This window comes from Montipora capricornis, chromosome 2, assembly GCF_036669925.1.
Source record: "Montipora capricornis isolate CH-2021 chromosome 2, ASM3666992v2, whole genome shotgun sequence".
Taxonomy (NCBI): Eukaryota; Metazoa; Cnidaria; class Anthozoa; order Scleractinia; family Acroporidae; genus Montipora; species Montipora capricornis.
Genome location: NC_090884.1, coordinates 61136861 through 61155370, shown reverse-complemented (window position 1 = coordinate 61155370; position 18510 = coordinate 61136861). Strand labels below are relative to the sequence as shown.

At 37.8% G+C, this 18510-nt stretch overlaps 1 protein-coding gene across 1 annotated transcript; it reads left to right on the top strand.

Moving 5' to 3' along the window:
* Positions 1-825: 825 nt before the first annotated feature.
* LOC138029903 (sarcosine dehydrogenase, mitochondrial-like) lies at positions 826-18206 on the top strand. The gene is made up of 13 exons (XM_068877754.1): positions 826-1075; positions 4550-4900; positions 5943-6122; positions 6781-7110; positions 8626-8933; positions 11072-11213; positions 11605-11688; positions 12683-12796; positions 13912-14050; positions 14491-14604; positions 15063-15210; positions 16657-17082; positions 17430-18206. The coding sequence occupies exons 1-13, from the start codon at positions 932-934 to the stop codon at positions 17734-17736; spliced, it is 2787 nt and encodes a 928-aa protein (XP_068733855.1). The 5' UTR covers positions 826-931; the 3' UTR covers positions 17737-18206.
* The last annotated feature ends 304 nt before the right edge of the window (positions 18207-18510 follow it).

Sequence of the window (18510 nt, the reverse complement as noted above, 5' to 3'; positions counted from 1 at the left end):
CTTAATCCACTTGTTCTTATATGCGGGTGTTTACTGTATAAGGATTTGTTTTTGCTTTGCTTTAGACTGTGCTAGTGACCTCAGTTTCTGGAAAACTCTACTCTAGGATAGGAGTGATTTGAGGAATTTACTCTAGTATAGGGTAGCGAAATCCAGCTGAAACTAGCTCTGGTATAGGCTAAGGGTTCCAGGGTCCCAGCAGCACATCCCCACCCCGACATTCCTAAAGTATCCCCCCGGGCGTTTACACGGCTTTTGTGGTTCCCTTATCTGCCTTTTATATAAACATTGATGTTGTTGAAGGGCTCGGCGTTCATTTTTAGGAAAGTTGTTTTTCTGTTTAGAGTTTTTGAGCTCCGTTAGTACAGAATTGTCCACTTAGGGCATAGCTACAGATTAACTGTTCAGGAGCTGATGAGGGGAAAATCCCGATAAATTCCGGTGACATTCCGGAGAGGTTTCAGCCCACACAACGCCAAATGATTATCGTCTCTGGGATGTAAAATTTTCGCACAGTTTTCGTCGCCGAATGCTACTTTTGACTCCGCAGATATCGACCAAGTCACGAACTCTTTTCTTTTCAACGATATGTGATTTTGATTGGATATTATTTGACAGCCAGAGGTTTTGCAGATGTCTCTAATTTGCGTATTAGGGAGCGGGAATGAAAATAACAATGCGTTGCTGCAGTCCCTTCCTTTCCCTCTCCCTCGCATTCTCCTCGCTTCGCGCGCGCGCTTTCCCTTTCCTGTCACGCAAGCGGAACGCCTGGGCCTGGCCTCCCTGTGGAAAAACTTGATTGTCCAGCGTGATCAAGGCGGATAAACTTGACATACGTGATAATTCGGCCAAGAAACGATTCCAGTTATTCTTGTTTGAAATATGTGTGCGATGGTTGATGTGATCTCACGACCCGTGGAGAAGGAGGAAGATGTGGCGTTTATCGAACGTTTTGAGAAACACGAAGTGGACCTCAGTCACTTGTCCAGCGTCTTCTCTTATGAGATGTGTTCGAAAGGAATCCAGCTCTTGTTATGAAGACGTGAAAGGTGAAGTGCCGTACAAGACTTTGCAGGTGATGTATTTCGTTACAACTCAATAATAAACAGTATCTTTGTGGGTGTTTTCATTTACAATGCGACGCCGGAATGTTTTTTACAAATTATCTGCCGACCAGGGTGTGCGAATTTGATTGACAGTCATGCCTCCTTGCAAAGTTCGCACGGTCGTAAGTTGAACACCGTTGCATGGGTTGTCGCGCTGACCTATTTACAGGTAGTTGTCAAATGTCAAAGTTTGTTGGGTGGCCACGGTAAGACGCGTTGCACTGTAATAGGCTCATAAAAGCTTGCATTTTTTTTCACTTGCGGAAATTCTTTGTAGCGATTGGAGATGACATTGACATTTTCCCAACTCTTTGCACTGAATCTGTTCACATAGCTACAGCTTGTTTGCCATTGAACTCGCCCAGCTTCCTCGTGGCTTCATCGTAGTGATAATGGAATTATATTAGATTAGTTGGGTTAGACGGATCAAAACATGTGGCCCGGGTTGCTCGAAGCACGGTTAGCGCTAACCAGCATTAAATACAACAACAACAACAACAATACTTTATTTCACCCCATAGTTACAATAAACTAATTAACAAGTAGACCCGTAGCCCGCAAGGACTACGGGTCATTAGCCCATGATCATGAGGTGAAGCCCAATGGGCTATTGACCCGTGGCCCTTGAGGGTGAAGGGTCTAATTGTTTTAGTATCACCTAACTCTTTGGACAGAAAAGGCAATAATAAAGTTAGCAAATGCAAGTTGAAGCAATATTTATATGGGAATAAAACGAAAGAAAGCGTCACGCTTTTCTCTACTCGAGGACTATTACTAGTAGTCCTCTAGTAGCGTAGCCAATCAAATTGCTGGATTTGCATTAGTCCACTAGTTGGGTGATACTAATAACAAATATTCAATAATTATATAATAATAACAATAGTACAGCAGATAATAGGGGTGCTGGCTGCCCGAAATAACCTAAAAGTTAAAAATGCTGGGCAGCCAGTTAAAGGAAAAGATGTTAAAATGTTCAGGTCAGGGACACAAGAACAAACAAACATAGATACACACAGAAATAGAGATAAATAGAGTTAAGTAAACTACCAGTATATTAAAGCGACTAAAATTCTTACATTTCAAAAGAGTATTTTTTATTTCTTATCTTAAAATTACAAAATCGATGTATAGATGTCTAGTAATCTTCGATAAATTGCTGTTTCATTTTCTTTTTAAACAAAGACAATGGAGATGATTTTAAAATATCTATGTGAATGGAATTCCAAACTGATGGGCCTTGGAATCTGATATTGAATATTGTGTACCGGTAATTATTTCTTACGCTTCAGCCCTTGTCAGGCTAATGGTGAATGCACATACATACAAAGTTAAAGAAGGCCCATTCAATTAAACTTTATTAAGAAACTCCATTTTGATTAAAACATTGTCAGCAATCAAATAAATTGTTTCCCTATTAGCGAATATCTCTTTTCTCTTGCCTTTGTTGGGCAGACGAATGCGCCAACAGAGACTTCTGCCATGGGTGGAAACTCGCTGTGTTGAGCATGTGTGGTAGTTACTTAGTGACTGCTTGGTCTCGAGGACCTCGACCTAATCCTGAAGGTGAGACAGCTTTGCTGTTATGGTCAAGTCGCGCGCTCTTCCGGCACAGCCAAGTGCGCCCGTGACATGCTGGATCAGGGAAAGCATGGACCTGAGTGGCCCAAGATGATTGGATCAAAGCGAGTTTTGACCCATGGCAGAGGTATCTTTTCCTGTGCTTGTCTGCCCCACGAATGCAAACGAAAAGAGACCTCTGCTAGCAGGGAAATAAATTGTTTGCTTCATGTGAACAATAAAAAAAAAACTGCTGCCATTCCAATAAGCATATACGTGTACAAAACAGTTATTGAAGACATTGAAACTATTGGTTCCTTACTTTTCTGTAAGGACTGACATGTTTGAAAGATAGCACTCTTGCTAACAATTATTGTTTACCTCATTAATGGCATGCGCAGTTTTGCGCTTAATGTCCACCATCTCCCTTAACCATTTTTCTCTTAAGAGTGATACTCATGTGGCAGGGGTATTTTGCAGAATGCTGAACAATGCTAACTGTACATACATGCAATAACTAAAAGACCATTAAATAGAAATTGGGGCTTAGAGTAATCACTGCACACATGTGCATTACCAGTACTGAAAGCCAACCAACCATTCAGTACTGTGTGGCAAGGCGTTCTGCAAAATACCGCTGCATGCCCATACTCGTTCATTTTACTCTGTCTAACACCAGACGATTTCATGTTGTATTCGTCAATGGGGCCTCTTTAGGGATAAAGGGAGAAAGGGAGAAATGCAGGGATCCTGTATTAAATAAAATTAATCTAGATTTGAGGGAACTTTGTCATCTCCTTAAAACTTTACCCAAAGGAACTTCTTAGTTTAAAGGGTTTGTAGTCAATACCGTAAATAGGGGCGTTAATAAACACAGGAATGGAATGGAACGGAACGGAACGAAATATACTGGAATAAATTGCAATATGCCAGAATGAGGTGGAATAACACCGGATGAAACGAAATGAACAAGAATGGTACCAGAATATACCGGAACAAGCTGGAATGACACCGGAATGAGGCGGAATGACACCCAAATAAAGCGGAATATAGCAGACTGAACCTGAAAATGCCAAAATTTAGTGTTTTAGTTAGCACCGACCGATTTTCGGTTGTTTCAGTTACCTTTTGTTGTGTCACATGATTCCCCTAAGGGAATTGCATGTGTGTTTGCCTTTTGTAACATTTGGAACACTTTGATCACAAGACAAATTCGACAGGTATATAACAACAACAACAACAACAACAACAACAACAACAACAACAAACACTTTATTTATCGAGGGTGAAATACATTATTACCGGTTACCCAGTAGTTTACATACTGGCCCTCTCCCCCCCCAACCCCCAAAAAAACCTACTTATAGTTAAAATTTTAAAAATTATGCTTAAAAGGTCCTACTAATCTTAAAATGCTCTAGTGAGGAGTTTTGTTCCGTAATGAAATTATTCTGTAGCGTTATCCTGAAATTTGAGTGGGAATTATGTTTCTGTATGAGTTACCCAGATTATTCCATAGACGAATGCACTTGATTGGAAAGCTCAGTCATTCACAGTCTAAAATGTTAAAAAAAATTACGTTTTGTTTCCTTGTCATTCTGGTCCACGTTAATCAGCTTGATTCTGGTGTTCTTGTGGTTTATTCTGCCTTATTCTGGTGTCATTCCCTCTTGTTCCGGTATATTCCGGTACCATTCTTGTTCATTCCGTCTCATTCCGGTGTCATTCGGTTTTATTCCAAAGTCATTCTGCCTTGTTCTGGCGTATTCCGGTATATTCCGTTCCTTTGTTTAGTAACGTCCGGTAAATAGAGGATTGCTGACATGATTCATGATGATGATGACAAATTGATGATGGTGATGTTGGACTTTGAATTTGAAAAACAGACAGATGACAAGAGAGCCCCTGATGTTGTACCTAAAGAGGCTGATGTGGTAATTATTGGTGGAGGTTCAGTTGGTGCCAGCACCTTGTATCACTTGACCAAACTTGGTGTCAGGAATGCAATTTTGTTAGAGCGTGATCAGCTAACATCTGGCACAACATGGCACAGTGCTGGATTAGTTTGGAGACTAAGACCCAGTGATGTGGAAGTTGAACTGTTGGCATGGACACGGAAACTTGCTAAAGATATTCTAGAACAAGAGACGGGATTGTGGTCTGGATGGAATGAAAATGGTGGTCTGTTTATTGCTAACAACAAGGAAAGATTGGATGAGTACAAAAGGCTGATGACAGTGAGTTTTAGTTCTTCTGTTTGCACGGAGGAGAAACTTTCACGAGAGTGAAGTTGTGCGATTTTGTTATTCAGAAAAATCACATTCAAGAACTTGACCTTGATCCAAACTTGATCTGAACTAAACCCGATTGCACTAAGCTGAACAATAATAATAATAATAATAATAATAATAATAAATATTATTATTATTATTTAAAAGATTAGTTTCCTTTACTGGTAATCTTGATAAACCAACAACAACAAGACAAATTTAAACCTTTTTGTATGTTTTGTAACTGTGATTGTAATTACTTTTGGTAAGTTTTGATGTTATTCATCATTCTGAAACTTTGTGGTATTTGATAGAGTACTTCACGAAAATGCAGTCATGCATTCTTTAACTTTCTAAGGAAGGTAACAAGGATCATCTAGGGTTCATGGTACAATTATTTTTAATCTTGAGAACAGATACAATACTTTTTCCTCAGAGATGTAACCTGTTTGCAAGTATTCATGGAATAATCCAATGATAATTATTGTTTCTAATAAGTTGTTTGTTGGAAAATAGTTTTAAAATAAAAGTTGTGATGAAAAACCGACGTTTCGACGCATCCTGTGTCATTTTCAAGGTAGGTTAGAAAAAAGTCAGAAATGAATAAATTTAAAGTTCGTACAATCCTCTTGGGAGATGTCCGTATTGTTAAGCCTGATTGAAAATTTTTGCCTTCAGCGAGTCTGATTGGATGAGATGTTGTATATTAAGGATCTAAAACCATTGCTAAACATTCAATCAGACTCGCTGAAGACAAAAATTTTCAATTAGGCTGAACAATAGGGACATCTTCCTAGAGGATTGTATGAACTTTAAATGTATTCATTTCTGACTTTTTTCTAACCTACCTTGAAAATGACGCCGGATGTGTTGAAACGTCGGTTTTTCATCACAACTTTTATTTTATAATTATTGTTCTTCTCAGAATACTGTAATTTAAATCACATTAAGGCAATCCATTCAATAAGAGCTACCTAAGAGGATTGTACGAACTTATTTTCCATTTTAGCTTGGCAAGGTTCATGGTGTTGAATCATTTGTTCTGGGTCCCAAAGAGTCAAAGGAGCTGTATCCATTGTTAAATGTGAATGACTTGTATGGCACACTTTACAGTCCTGGAGATGGTACAATTGATCCAGCTAGTTGGGCGACAACACTCACAAGAGCTGCTACAAGAAATGGTGGCAAGGTTATGAGTTTTGCCAATGTGCGAGCCAGCGAGCCAAACGTGCCAATTGGCTGCGAGCCATGCGAACCAAGAAACGAGCCATGCGAGCCATGACTGCGAGTCACACAGTTATTGAAAGCTAACCGTTTTAAAATGGGTGCTTAGACTTAATAACTGTTTATCAGCGCTATTTGAAATGGGTGCTTAGACTTAAATGCGAAATTTGCCTGACTCGCATGGCTCGCCGGCTCGCAGATTGTCTTTACCCCAAGGTTATTGATAAATCAAAATGATTCTTTGCCTTTGTTTAATATTGGAATTCAGGTTAACAATCTCACCTACCTTTAGGTTGATTTGTTTAAAAATAGAGTAGCACTATGATTTTGCAGGATAATAATAATTATTGTTAGATACAATTCCAGTGTTCCCCTCATTTTGACCACAACAAATTAAAATTAAAATTTGTTTTTTTCTATTTGAGAACTCTTGTGGTAGGTATGTAACTATGGGACAGATGGACAAAAGTATATTCCCTCTTTTTGTTATTGTCCACTGGAATATAATACAGCTTACTTGAAAATACTTGACTGTTCATTTAAAAAAACTTGGCATGATTTATAACAAATAATTCTTCATTTTGTTAATCTGGCCTCACTTTGCTTTGTAATTTAATATCCAGATGTTTGAAAATTGCCCTGTCACTGGAATTGAAACTAAAGTGGATGACTTTGGATTGAAGAGAGTCTGTGCTGTGCAGACACCCAGTGGTACTATCAAGACTGACTGTGTTGTCAATTGTGCAGGGGTGTGGTCACCGTACATTGGTGGTTTATGTGGAGTTTCTGTTCCACTGGTCGCAATGTACCATGCTTACATTGTAACTGAGAGAATCGAGGGAATACAGAACATGCCAAATGTAAGGGATCATGATGCGTCAGTTTATCTTAAACTGCAAGGTGATGGACTGTCTGTCGGAGGCTATGAGAGCAACCCAGTTTTTTGGGATAAGGTGAGGACGATTAAGAGCACTTACAACAGCGTTCTCAATAGAATTTTGAACAACCGTTGCTGTGCTTTTTTCAGCCATAACACTGCAAGTGATTTACTCATTGATCTACTACTGATCAAATCGGTTTTATATATGGAGTTATGTCTAGGACAAAATGCAATCCTCTGTAATTGATTTTAAATTATTAATTTCCAAATCTTGGATGCATCGATCCAAAGCTGAAGGGTGATATATGCTTAACTTGAAATGGCATAACGCAAAAAGTCATAACGCGAATAGGCGTAATGCGAAAAGGCATTACGCAAATAGAAATTTATAACACAAAAAAGACAAGTGTAATGCAAATGCAATAAACAAACTGCAGTGATAAAACTAAAACTAAAACTAAGCCAGTTTTCACTGCTTACATTGTACAGTGTTTATTACATTTATTTGTTAAGAGAATTATTGTTCTTAATTTAGTTACTAGTTTTTCTCAACATTTTACATATTTTGTTCAGCTGTCACTTCTGAAGATGTGTTGTATCATTCGAAAGGTCAAGTTAAAATGCGATGTAATATTTTATTGCATTTGCGTTATGTCTTTTCACGTTACGTCAATTGGCGTTCTGCCTTTTCTTCTTATGCCTTTTTGCGTCATGCCTTTTCAGGTTAAGCTTATTTGCGTGATGACTTTTGCCATTATGCCTTTCTGTACATGTATTTTGACTATCTGCATGATACCTGAAACGAGCGCTCACCCAGTTATGTTTCTCAGTGCAGTGTTAAGGCTGCTTTTTCATTTTTATTGAATCACTATTGCCATCGTGTTGGAAGCACTTTGCTCTTCCTTCAGTGGAAGCAATAGACCGTTTGTGTGGTGGCATAATTTACTTGGAACACCAGGTGAGAATACCTCGAGAAACTTATGTTCCCTGAATTGTTTTTCAGGAAAAGTGATTAATCTGAAAAGCAAATGATTTTGGCAAAGAATTCTAGATTTGGTTGTAAATACCTCTTACTGTGTCCTATAAACGGAGTTTGAGGTTTGTACTGTAAATTATAGATGGAGTTTTTCCCCCGTTGATTTTTGTATCGCCCAAGAGGGAAGCACATTGTCTTAAATCAATGGGGGAAAACAAGGATCTGTAATTTTACAGTACAGACCAAGAAAATGAGGTTAGCAAGATGTTTATTACCGTGACATGCATATCTCTGTGGTAATCAGCCACATGGGATAGGAAACTAGTTGAAGTCAAGTGGAAGGTTCAACTGATACAAAGATTGCCTTGTCAAAATATTCTTGGCTGTTTGAAATAGTTGCTTGCAAGATTCACATAGTTTTACAAGTTTATGTAACAGAAGTTACGACATAAAAAACTTGCAAGAGAATGTTTTAGTGGGCCATGCAGCAGGCGGTACTATAAAATATGGCCTTCTAAGTTAGCCAATCACAGCCCATGTACTATCATGCAAATGACCTACTTACACTTGTTCACATCAGTATCAACAATTGTTTACTTTTGTTGTTTTCAGGTCAGCAACAAGTTTGCATTTTCACTCTTTGATTTGGATTGGGATGTCTTCGGTGCTCATATTGAGGGAGCTTGTAATAGAGTTCCTGTAATAGCAGAGACGGGTGTAAAATCAACCGTTTGTGGCCCTGAATCCTTTACAGCTGATCATAAACCACTCATGGGTGAAGCTCCTGAGCTGCGTGGATTTTACCATGGATGTGGCTTTAATTCAGCAGGCATTATGCTGGCTGGGGGGTGTGGTCAAGAGTTGGCACATTGGGTTGTAGATGGACACCCGCAGCTAGACATGTATGGGTATGATATTAGGTAAGTAGAATAATTGAGTTTCAACAAGTTTTCATTTTTCAAGTTCAATTCAAGTTTTAATTAGCTGTTAATTTTATCCTTTTAAGAACATTGAGAAGCAGAGCTAACCAACAGGGTAGTGATTACAGTATATCCATACTGCCTCATATTGTGTGGTTCCAGAAAATATCCATACCCCCCCCCCCCCCCACGGAGGGTTTTTTCCAGTTTGACCCCCCACCCCACTGGATTTTCCATTCCAGAGGGCTTCACGTTACTCCCCCCACCCCCTGGAATTTCCATGATTTTTCCACTTGGTCCCCCATACCCCTTGGAAAAAAGGAGACTGTAATAAGAGCTGTAATAAAAATTTCATTCTCCCAAAAACGACTGTGGAAATTCTAGATGTATTCACAGATGCTTTGAAATGTTCAAACTAACATCTGAGCTTATTTAACCCTTTAATGTCCTGGCAACTGGCTGACCTTTTCTCTGTTCAATTAAAAGAAGTAAATTCATTCAAAAATAAAAAAAAAAGAACTGAGAGTTGGCGCTATTTTAAGTCTATAGTATACGTTTTGTAACCCAGTCGAAGTTTAAATTTATGCGTAGTCAAAACAACATATCAAATTACGTTGCACACACAGGAAACTATTTATTGCAGAGTTATTTTTGCTGTCACAGTGAAACTCGGGAAAATACCTCAGTGCTAATCTCTATGATATTTTTTTATGTTGCGGGTGTAATTTTTATCCACAGTAGTATAATTTGTGAACCATACTGTTTACATTATTTTTCGTGTGTGTTGCTGTGAACTGACTTCGCTTATCAGCGGGAATCATAAGCCGTCACGCAACATGTTTTTTTCAACACCTGTTTATCAAATGTCGCTTAAATTTTTGTCTTTTAGCAAGAACACTTCAATAAAGTTATACGCTTTGTTTCTGTAGTTTGTAAATGACAGTACATTTTTTATTCCTTAGGATTTTTCAACTGGTCTCACTTTCATGTGTGAAACATACTTTCAAGTTCAATCTGGTGACTAAACTTCCAAATGAAACCTTCGCTGTCTCTCATTGCCGTCGACGGCTACAAATACGTCAGGACAAAATTATGGCACTGAAATTATCGACTTTGCTAACATTTACAAACTCGTAACTACACGGATAACGATGAAACTATTTCATAACCTGGTTATCGAAGGATCGAAATTCGCGGGAATTTTGTACTGAATGGGAATAACATGAGTAAACCACACATTATGCTAGCATTATTAAAAATTTATTAAGGGGTGTATTGTTCATGATTGAGGGGAGTAACGAAAGCTAGTCTAAAGTTGTCTACTTAATTAGTCTAGAGTTTTAAATGATATTCTAAAATTAGTATAAAATTAAAGTTAATGTTTAGGAGAGATGACCTTTGAGCCCTCAGTCTCCGTGCTCCGCTCCTACCACGTGGTGGCCTCTTTGGAACCACTTGTTTTGTAATCTGAAGGCATTTCATTTCTGCCCTTGTCGCATGGAGTAATTCGTAATTCCTATTATCAGTTTATCCCTCCCCCTCCCTCTCCCATATACTGCATGTTTTTTCTCACTCTGGTCTTTGATTGTATCTCTTGCTATAAGAGTCTTACAACTTGAAGGTTAATCCATAAGGTGTGCAATAAATTAGGGGCGGGGAATTGCTACCTGTGGCACCCCTCCAGCCCTGTGCTGAAGCCCTGTCAGGGAGGGGGCATGTTGTTCTACTGCTGGACTGGCTTAACTTGGCATAAGGCACCCCCTCGGTGTGGCGACATGTGCCGAGGCCCCTCATCCGGTCCCTCCAGTCGGTGGTTTCATCCGAGCCTTGCCGGCATATTCTGTGCCCAACTTGACCCACATAATTATTTGTTCTATGTGGTTTTTCGTGAGTTATAACATTAAATTACAATGTGAGTGACTACAGGCTAAAAACTGAGAATTTGTGTATGGAGGTACATATTACACTGTAAGCCTTCCCCTGTTCCTTTAGAAAGGGTGCAGTAACATGCATGGTCTCCTGGTCCAAAACAATGAAAGTACCGGTACCTAGTGATATTGCAGCAAATTTGACTGGCACAGTTTTTTCAAGCATGTAAATAACTAATAATTCCTTTGCATTATTTTGGATTTTTGTAGACGATTCCATTCATCTGTTGTTGGTGACCAAAAGTGGCTGAGAGAAAGAAGTCATGAATCTTATGCAAAGAACTATTCCATGGTTTTCCCTCATGATGAACCTCTGGCTGGTAGGAACATGCGACGTGATCCTTTTCATAAGGTACTGATTTCTGCCTTTTTGTACCTTTTAACCCTTTCACACCTCAAATGCTCTAGGACATAATACATGTATGTAGTAAGATGTTTGGTTCCTGACTGTGCAGCATACAATGTAATAACCTGATTCCAAAATGGTGGTCAATTTAATATTCCTTTTTGTTCTATCAGCCTTTGTTGCCTCATTCTTAGCCTAATTTCAAAGGATGTTAATTTCATTGAGTAGGACGACTGACCTTGAACAAAAACAAAAAAAATATTAAAATGGCAATCATTTCAAAATTTCAGAATAAAGTGTATGACACTGCTATGCGAGTAAAGTTTTGCAAAACATTTCTTGGAACTTGTTTTTAAAGTGGCCTGTTTACCATCTAAAAACGTACTTGGATTGTCAGGTTTTGCTCGACCAAGGATGTGTATATCAAGAGAGACATGGCTGGGAGCGGCCAGGCTGGTTTGTTCCTAATGCAGTTCCTGAGGTTAGTAGATGAAATAACACCCCAAACGTTACCCTTGTACATGTAAAATATGCACTTTTTTCTGTTAAAAAAGCTATGAAAAGTGAGACATGCATTATACACGGAATCCATTGGGACAATCCACAGGGACTTGTGTGCCTGCCATTAGCATATAAGCAAAGATTAAATTTGTTGCTTATCTATTATTGTTTTATATTTAAAAAGTAAAGAACCTTGCCTATAAAAAAATCAGAATTTCAATTCTTTCAGTTCACTTTGCTATTTAAACTAACAACGTGTCAACGAAGCATTCATCAAAATGGCTATGAAATATATATGTCACATGTACAAAGCATCAAAGCTACATGTACACTGTATCTGATTAATTGCGTGGCATTACCATTATTTTGTGGAACAACATGGAAATTGAGCTGCTGAATGAGAGTGAAGTGAAGTGAAGTGAAGTTATTAATCTCTTCCCCTCAGGGCTTTTCAGGACTTTTCAGACCAAACTGCTTATTATATATGCAGTTATAATTTATTTAGGAAGTGAAAGATGCCCCCGACCAGATTAGGTCACACCACAACACCCGGGACAATGTCCCTTACTCTTTTTGAGAAGTGAGTGGGTTCTTTGACGTCGACGTTCCATACTATTTGATTTCCAACGAGGGCTATGAGACGGGACCTCCAGTCTACAGTCCTTATCTGAGAAGACTTGAAAGTCTAACCATTCTCGGGTATAATTACAAACTTTAAGGCAGCACTTTCTCCTCAGTTATTTTAAGACCCTGAGTGTTGGTCCGGCTGGAGTCGAACTCTTGCCCTCCCACGTGACAGCCCGATGCTCAACCAACTGAGCCACCGGTGCTTCAGAAAGTAATGTTCAACTGTGATGGAGATGTGTAGAGGTGATGAAAAATCTGATTGGCTAATTTCGACCTGGTGGCAAAGGTGTGTAGAGATGATGAATTAATCAAATTCATTAACTGGGTTGTTTGCTTGATTTTTAAAGCTTAAGGAGTATGATTTCTATGGAGCATATGGAGTCGCTGAAAACAAGGGCTATAAGTACAATGAACTGCTTGGCCAGGAATACACATTTGACTTTCCACCGCATCATGATATTGTAAGTAATGCGTGACTTACCCTTTAAGTTCTTTCAATCCACACACCCATATCATGAAAATGGTTGGAACATTTTATACAAAGAGCCAATTGCCACTAAATTGGATTATCCGAAGAAGGGAATTATGGAAATTAAATGGCTTCTTGGAAAAAAAGAGGTTAAATGTTGGACCTTGATTTTCCCATGTGACGGTAGCAGTGGCGTCAAAAATAGCCAGCTATCACCAAAAATAACCACCTACCTTGATGCCTCATCCAGTCAGTCATTATTGTAATCAGTTTTAATACTTTGTCTTGCTACGATGATTATGTCCTACCTAGTATGTATACAGATGCTTTGTTATAAATTCTAGATTCAGAGTGCACTTGAGTGGAGATGTTTTTAATAGCAGCTGTCATGTACATTAGAAATCCCTGTGGGCTATCAAACAAAAATTGTGGTTTCCTTCTTGATGTTTCTTGTGCAGCCAATCCAGTAGTCCCACTGATGAGATGCACTTCTAGTTTTTTTCCCCTCTCCGGTGTCACGAACTGCTTTGCATTGTCATCATCCTATGTAGCTAGGAACAAAACCTTAATAATAATTTAATATTGTCACCAACTCTGCTGTGAGGACAGATCCTTTACTGTCGCTCAATTCAACTTTTCGTAGCTTGTGTAGATTGACAATATTATTTATAGAAAAGCTTTAAAAACCATTATTTTAAAACATTGTTTGTTGTAAAAATTAAATTAGCGAAGAGAAATCATTTTGAGGTGGTACTGTACATGTAATAGTAGGAATAGAATTGGCGAAGCTACTGTAGCATACAGCTACCACCACTATCCAGTTTGTCTCCATTTTCAGTTGAAAGGTGCCCCTGCACCTTTTAATCTTGCAAGCTTTTTTGAAAGTTATTGCAATCTCCACTTTAACCCTCTCATGCCCCGAGGGGCCTCCCATTGAGGAATAAAATTGTCTGGCGTTAAACACTCAAAGTGAAATCTGTAATATTTTGTTGGCACTTGTGGGCAGGAAAGGGTTATTAAGTACATGTATATATTCATTAATCATCATTTTTCAGATAATTTGATCAAATCTTCATTGAGAAGTAACCATGTTGGTGTTGTTTATAGATTGGTAAAGAATGCCTGGGTTGTCGTGAGAGGGTGGCAGTCTTTAACATGTCATACTTTGCCAAGTATTACCTGACAGGACCTGATGCCCAAAAGGCAGTGGATTGGATATTTACTAATAACATGAGGAAACCATCAGGTACATAATTATAATGATATTCATTCCTAGTATAATTGTACCTTTCTTTTTTGGGTATACACTTGCTACAAACCATGTATTGTTTTGATATATTCCTTTCCTGGGTTATGCAATGTTATTGTGATTTACCTGGAAAGAACTGGTTTCGAAAAATCTAAACCAAACCAAATTTTACATGAATGAATAAAATTATTATTATTCGTACCATATAATCCTTCTTGGCACATGATTTGGATACAGACTGAGATATTTTTAGTTTTTTGGGGGGTGTCTTTGATAAATCCTTCTCAGAGGTTTTGCAAGGAGCCAGCTGCTGCTGAAACTTATACGTCGTTTTTTGATACATGTTTTTATATTTAATACACAAAAATTGGGAAATTTATTTACCAAGTCTGCTTTGCAATTACAAGCCCTTGTTATGTAAACTTGGATTTTTTTAGGAGCAACTACTTACACATGCATGTTAAATAAATGTGGTGGTGTGGAGGCAGATATCACCGTCAGTGTGTTGGAAAATGGAGATAGTTCAAGTGTCATAAAACCAAAGTTTGAAGGTACAGTGTCATCAGTGATTTTAATTTCAGAAAAAAAAGAGTTCTTTATTGTCTTAGTTAGTAGACAACATTTAAGGGTTTTATACAAGGCACACAAATATCAAAGTTGACTTTTCAAGTTTATCTTATTTTGTCTACAGTTTCTGAAGTTTTTCATGTCATTGTAGCATTCCTTTCAGTGAAAGAGCACAGCAATGAAGATGTTTGACTTGTGTTAGCAACAGTAAATAAATCAACCAGAAAGTGTCAATAAACGTCTTAAAAATGAAAATTACGGTAATTGATGGAAATTATGCAACACTGTTGCAAAAATGTTTTGTAAGATCTGCACGCACAGACCTGAGAAACCATTGAATTTAAAGAGGGGTCCCGAAACCCAATGTATCTGCAAAGTTCACACAGTATTACTTAAGGTTGTCAAAGAGTAACATAATTTAAATCTGTAACATTATTGATAGGGGATGGATTTTATCTTGCCATTGGCGGTGGCATTGGTCAACATAGCTGGTGTCACCTACTGAATATTACTCACGACAAACAATATGATGTCAAACTTGAAGATCTCTCAGAGGAGATGGGATTGTTGAGTATACAGGGACCAAAAAGGTTAGTTTAAAAACTAAATTAAGGGATGACAGAAGCCTGTCAACACATGTTTGTAAAGTTTAAAAATCTCTGGTTGTTTTGGAAAGTTTCTGTAAATTAAAAAAATGAAAATAAAGTTGACTTATGGGAATGGAGTTTGCGATGTGAACTGGAGCAATCTGAAAAATGTTTGTCAGTGTTTCTTTTTGTAGAGCTACACAAATCACACCTGGGGTTCTGCAGCCCTTGCATCCCTCAGGCCTTGGTTGTTCAAAACGTGGATAAAGCACTATACAGCAAATAAACACTAGCAAAACCAAATTAGTTATCCGGTTAGTGAGTGATAGTGATTTATCCAGTGGATAGTGCTATCCTGGCACCCTTTGAACAACTGGGGCCAAACAACCTTAATAAAAATTGGGATCCATGGCTTACCATGAACTGAAACTAAGGCAAAACAATTAATGAGTAATAATGTAAAAATTAGATGAGTAATATTAGTATATACTAAAACAGTGGATAGCGTTGAACACGAGCGCTGATTGGCTCGTCAAACTCTGAATATCCTGTGCTATTTACCTCCAAGCAACTCGGGGAAAAAAAGGCGTCCAGATTTGCATCCGTGACAAGTGAAGAAAACATCCAAATTAATTTTTTGTGCTGTATATGATATCACTGTTTTAGTATATACTAAAACAACTATTCACCTCAGTGTCGGTGACTAGCTGTGGATATTTACCGAGCCGCGAAGCAGTGAGGTAAATATCCAACGCTAGCCACCTCCACTTCGGTGAATAGTTATTAATTATTCATCTCGTTATTTTAATTTTTTCGAAAACTTAATTCAATAAGTACAGTAGATCTGTGTACTGTAACAGTTGTAAAGTTGAGAAACAAGTTATTATATAGAGGATATTACTTGGCCGCGCAGAGATACGGAAATTTTACCTCTCCAAGCAGCTATGTAATATAATTCTATTTATTATATAAACACCAATGAAATACTAATCATGATTTAGATTTATTTTATATATTTTATATATTTATAATTTTGTATCTATATGTACATATTTTTTGATGTTTTTATATCCACATCTTATGAATCAGTTTACTTTAGTTCGTAAGCATTATATTTATATATTTTGTACATAGTATTTATTATTTATGTCTTTTTTCATTATAAAGCGCTTTAGAATATTCTATAGTTTAAGCGCTATATAAATTTATATATATTATTATTATTATATTATTATTATATTATTTCACAAAAGGCATCGATAGGCATCGAAAGGCGCATTTTTATATGTAACCATAGCAACAGTGATCTTTTCACGTGTGAACATTAACATGTTTTCGCGCGAAAGCTCACTTGGTATTTCATTGGTGTTGATATAATAAAATAGACTATTAATATTTTGTAGTGTCTGGTGTCATTGTCTAAGAATATAATTGAATTTTTTGTTTTAGTCGTGAATTACTCCAGTGTCTAACGCCGGCAGACCTCAGTAATGAGGCCTTCCCATTTTCCACACACAAGGTCATCAATGTCGCTGGTCATGACTGCAGGGCACTTCGAATTACATTTGTTGGTGAACTTGGTTGGGAATTGCATATCCCCAATGACTCATGTGTTCCTGTTTATGAGGCAGTTATGGAAGCTGGCAAAAGGTTTGATATTGTGAATGGTGGCTACAGAGCCTTGGATTCACTGAGTGCTGAGAAGGGGTATAAACATTGGCATCAGGATTTGAGACATGATGACACTCCTTTGGAGGCTGGGTTAGGTTTCACTTGTAAGCTCAAGATGGATACTCCATTCCTTGGACGAGAAGCACTTGAGAAACAGAAGGCTGATGGCCTTAAGAAGAGATTGGTGTGCTTCACAATTGATAAGTGAGTACCAACATCTTTTCAAAAAAGGGGGAAAAACAAACAAAGTAGGTTCCTCACCACGCCATTAATTAGGGGAATGCACTGAATTAAAAAAAAGCATTGACTCAGCTAATTTCTTAGTTTACATTTCATTCATTCACTTCACATGTGACCACATAAATTATTTTCATGCAATCCCATGCAAAAAATGCGATGATGGTGTCCAGAAGTGTTCATCCTGTTTTCCTGTAATGTTTGTCTACAACTTGACATGCAGTTTTTACTCGATTTTGCTTGAATTTTTTTGGTCATAGTTATCCTAGGAACATGTTGCGGTAAATTACTGACTTATGAAACTCTTTTTTCAGTCACAAAGCTCTTCTTGGCTTAGAAGCAATTTGGCGAGATGATCAAGTTGTTGGCTTTGTACGGCGAGGAGAATACAGCTTTGTTTTAGAAAAGAGTTTGGCGTATGGATATATTGCGGATCCCAGTGGTAAGCCAGTCACCACAGAATTCTTGAAGTCAGGACAGTACAGCATTGAGTCAATGGGACAAGTGTTTCCTGCACAGTTACACATGAAAGCTCCATTTGATGCAAAGAATCTTAGAGTTAAAGGAATTTATGACAATGTCAATCAAGTGAATGTAGATAAAAGCACTGTACGTAATTAGTAGTTTACATTTAATTAATGTGTATTTTTCATGTGGAAAACCCTCGGTCTTGGTAATAGCCAGTGGTAAGCCAGTCACCACAGAATTCTTGAAGTCAGGACAGTACAGCATGAGTCAATGGGACAAGTGTTTCCTGCACAGTTACACATGAAGGCTCCATTTGATGCAAAGAATCTTAGAGTTAAAGGAATTTATGACAATGTCAATCAAGTGAATGTAGATAAAAGCACTGTACGTAATTAGTAGTTTACATTTAATTAACGTGTATTTTTCATGTGGAAAACTCTCGGTCTTGGTAATAGCCAAGAGTCAAATATGCCTCAGTAAACAGTTCAAGGGTGTTTAGAATAAGTATTTAATGGGGGCATAGTTTTTGACTGAGTTTAACCCATTCAAACCTTGAATGCCCTAGGATGTCTCCCTTTGACAAGTAAAAATTAATAGTCTGGCATTAAACAGAGTAAAATCTATTGAGTGTCACTCTCAGGGTTCAGTGGGTTGAAGAAAATGTTCCAGTATTTCTTGCACCAAAAAAATTAGTTTTACGAGGATTCAGTATTGTGTGCTTTGGGTAAAAACAAAATTTCCAACATTTTTTGCATTTGTATTTACACCTCCTTTAATCTTAAAGGATTAAGATGACTGCCCTAATTTATAAAAGGCCTTTTTCTGGTTTAACCTCAATCCCATTTTAAGAGCTTCTTTGAGTGACAAATTTTAAAATATATCACGATCCCCCCATGCAGTAGACCAGTTTTATGCAGTATTGTTATC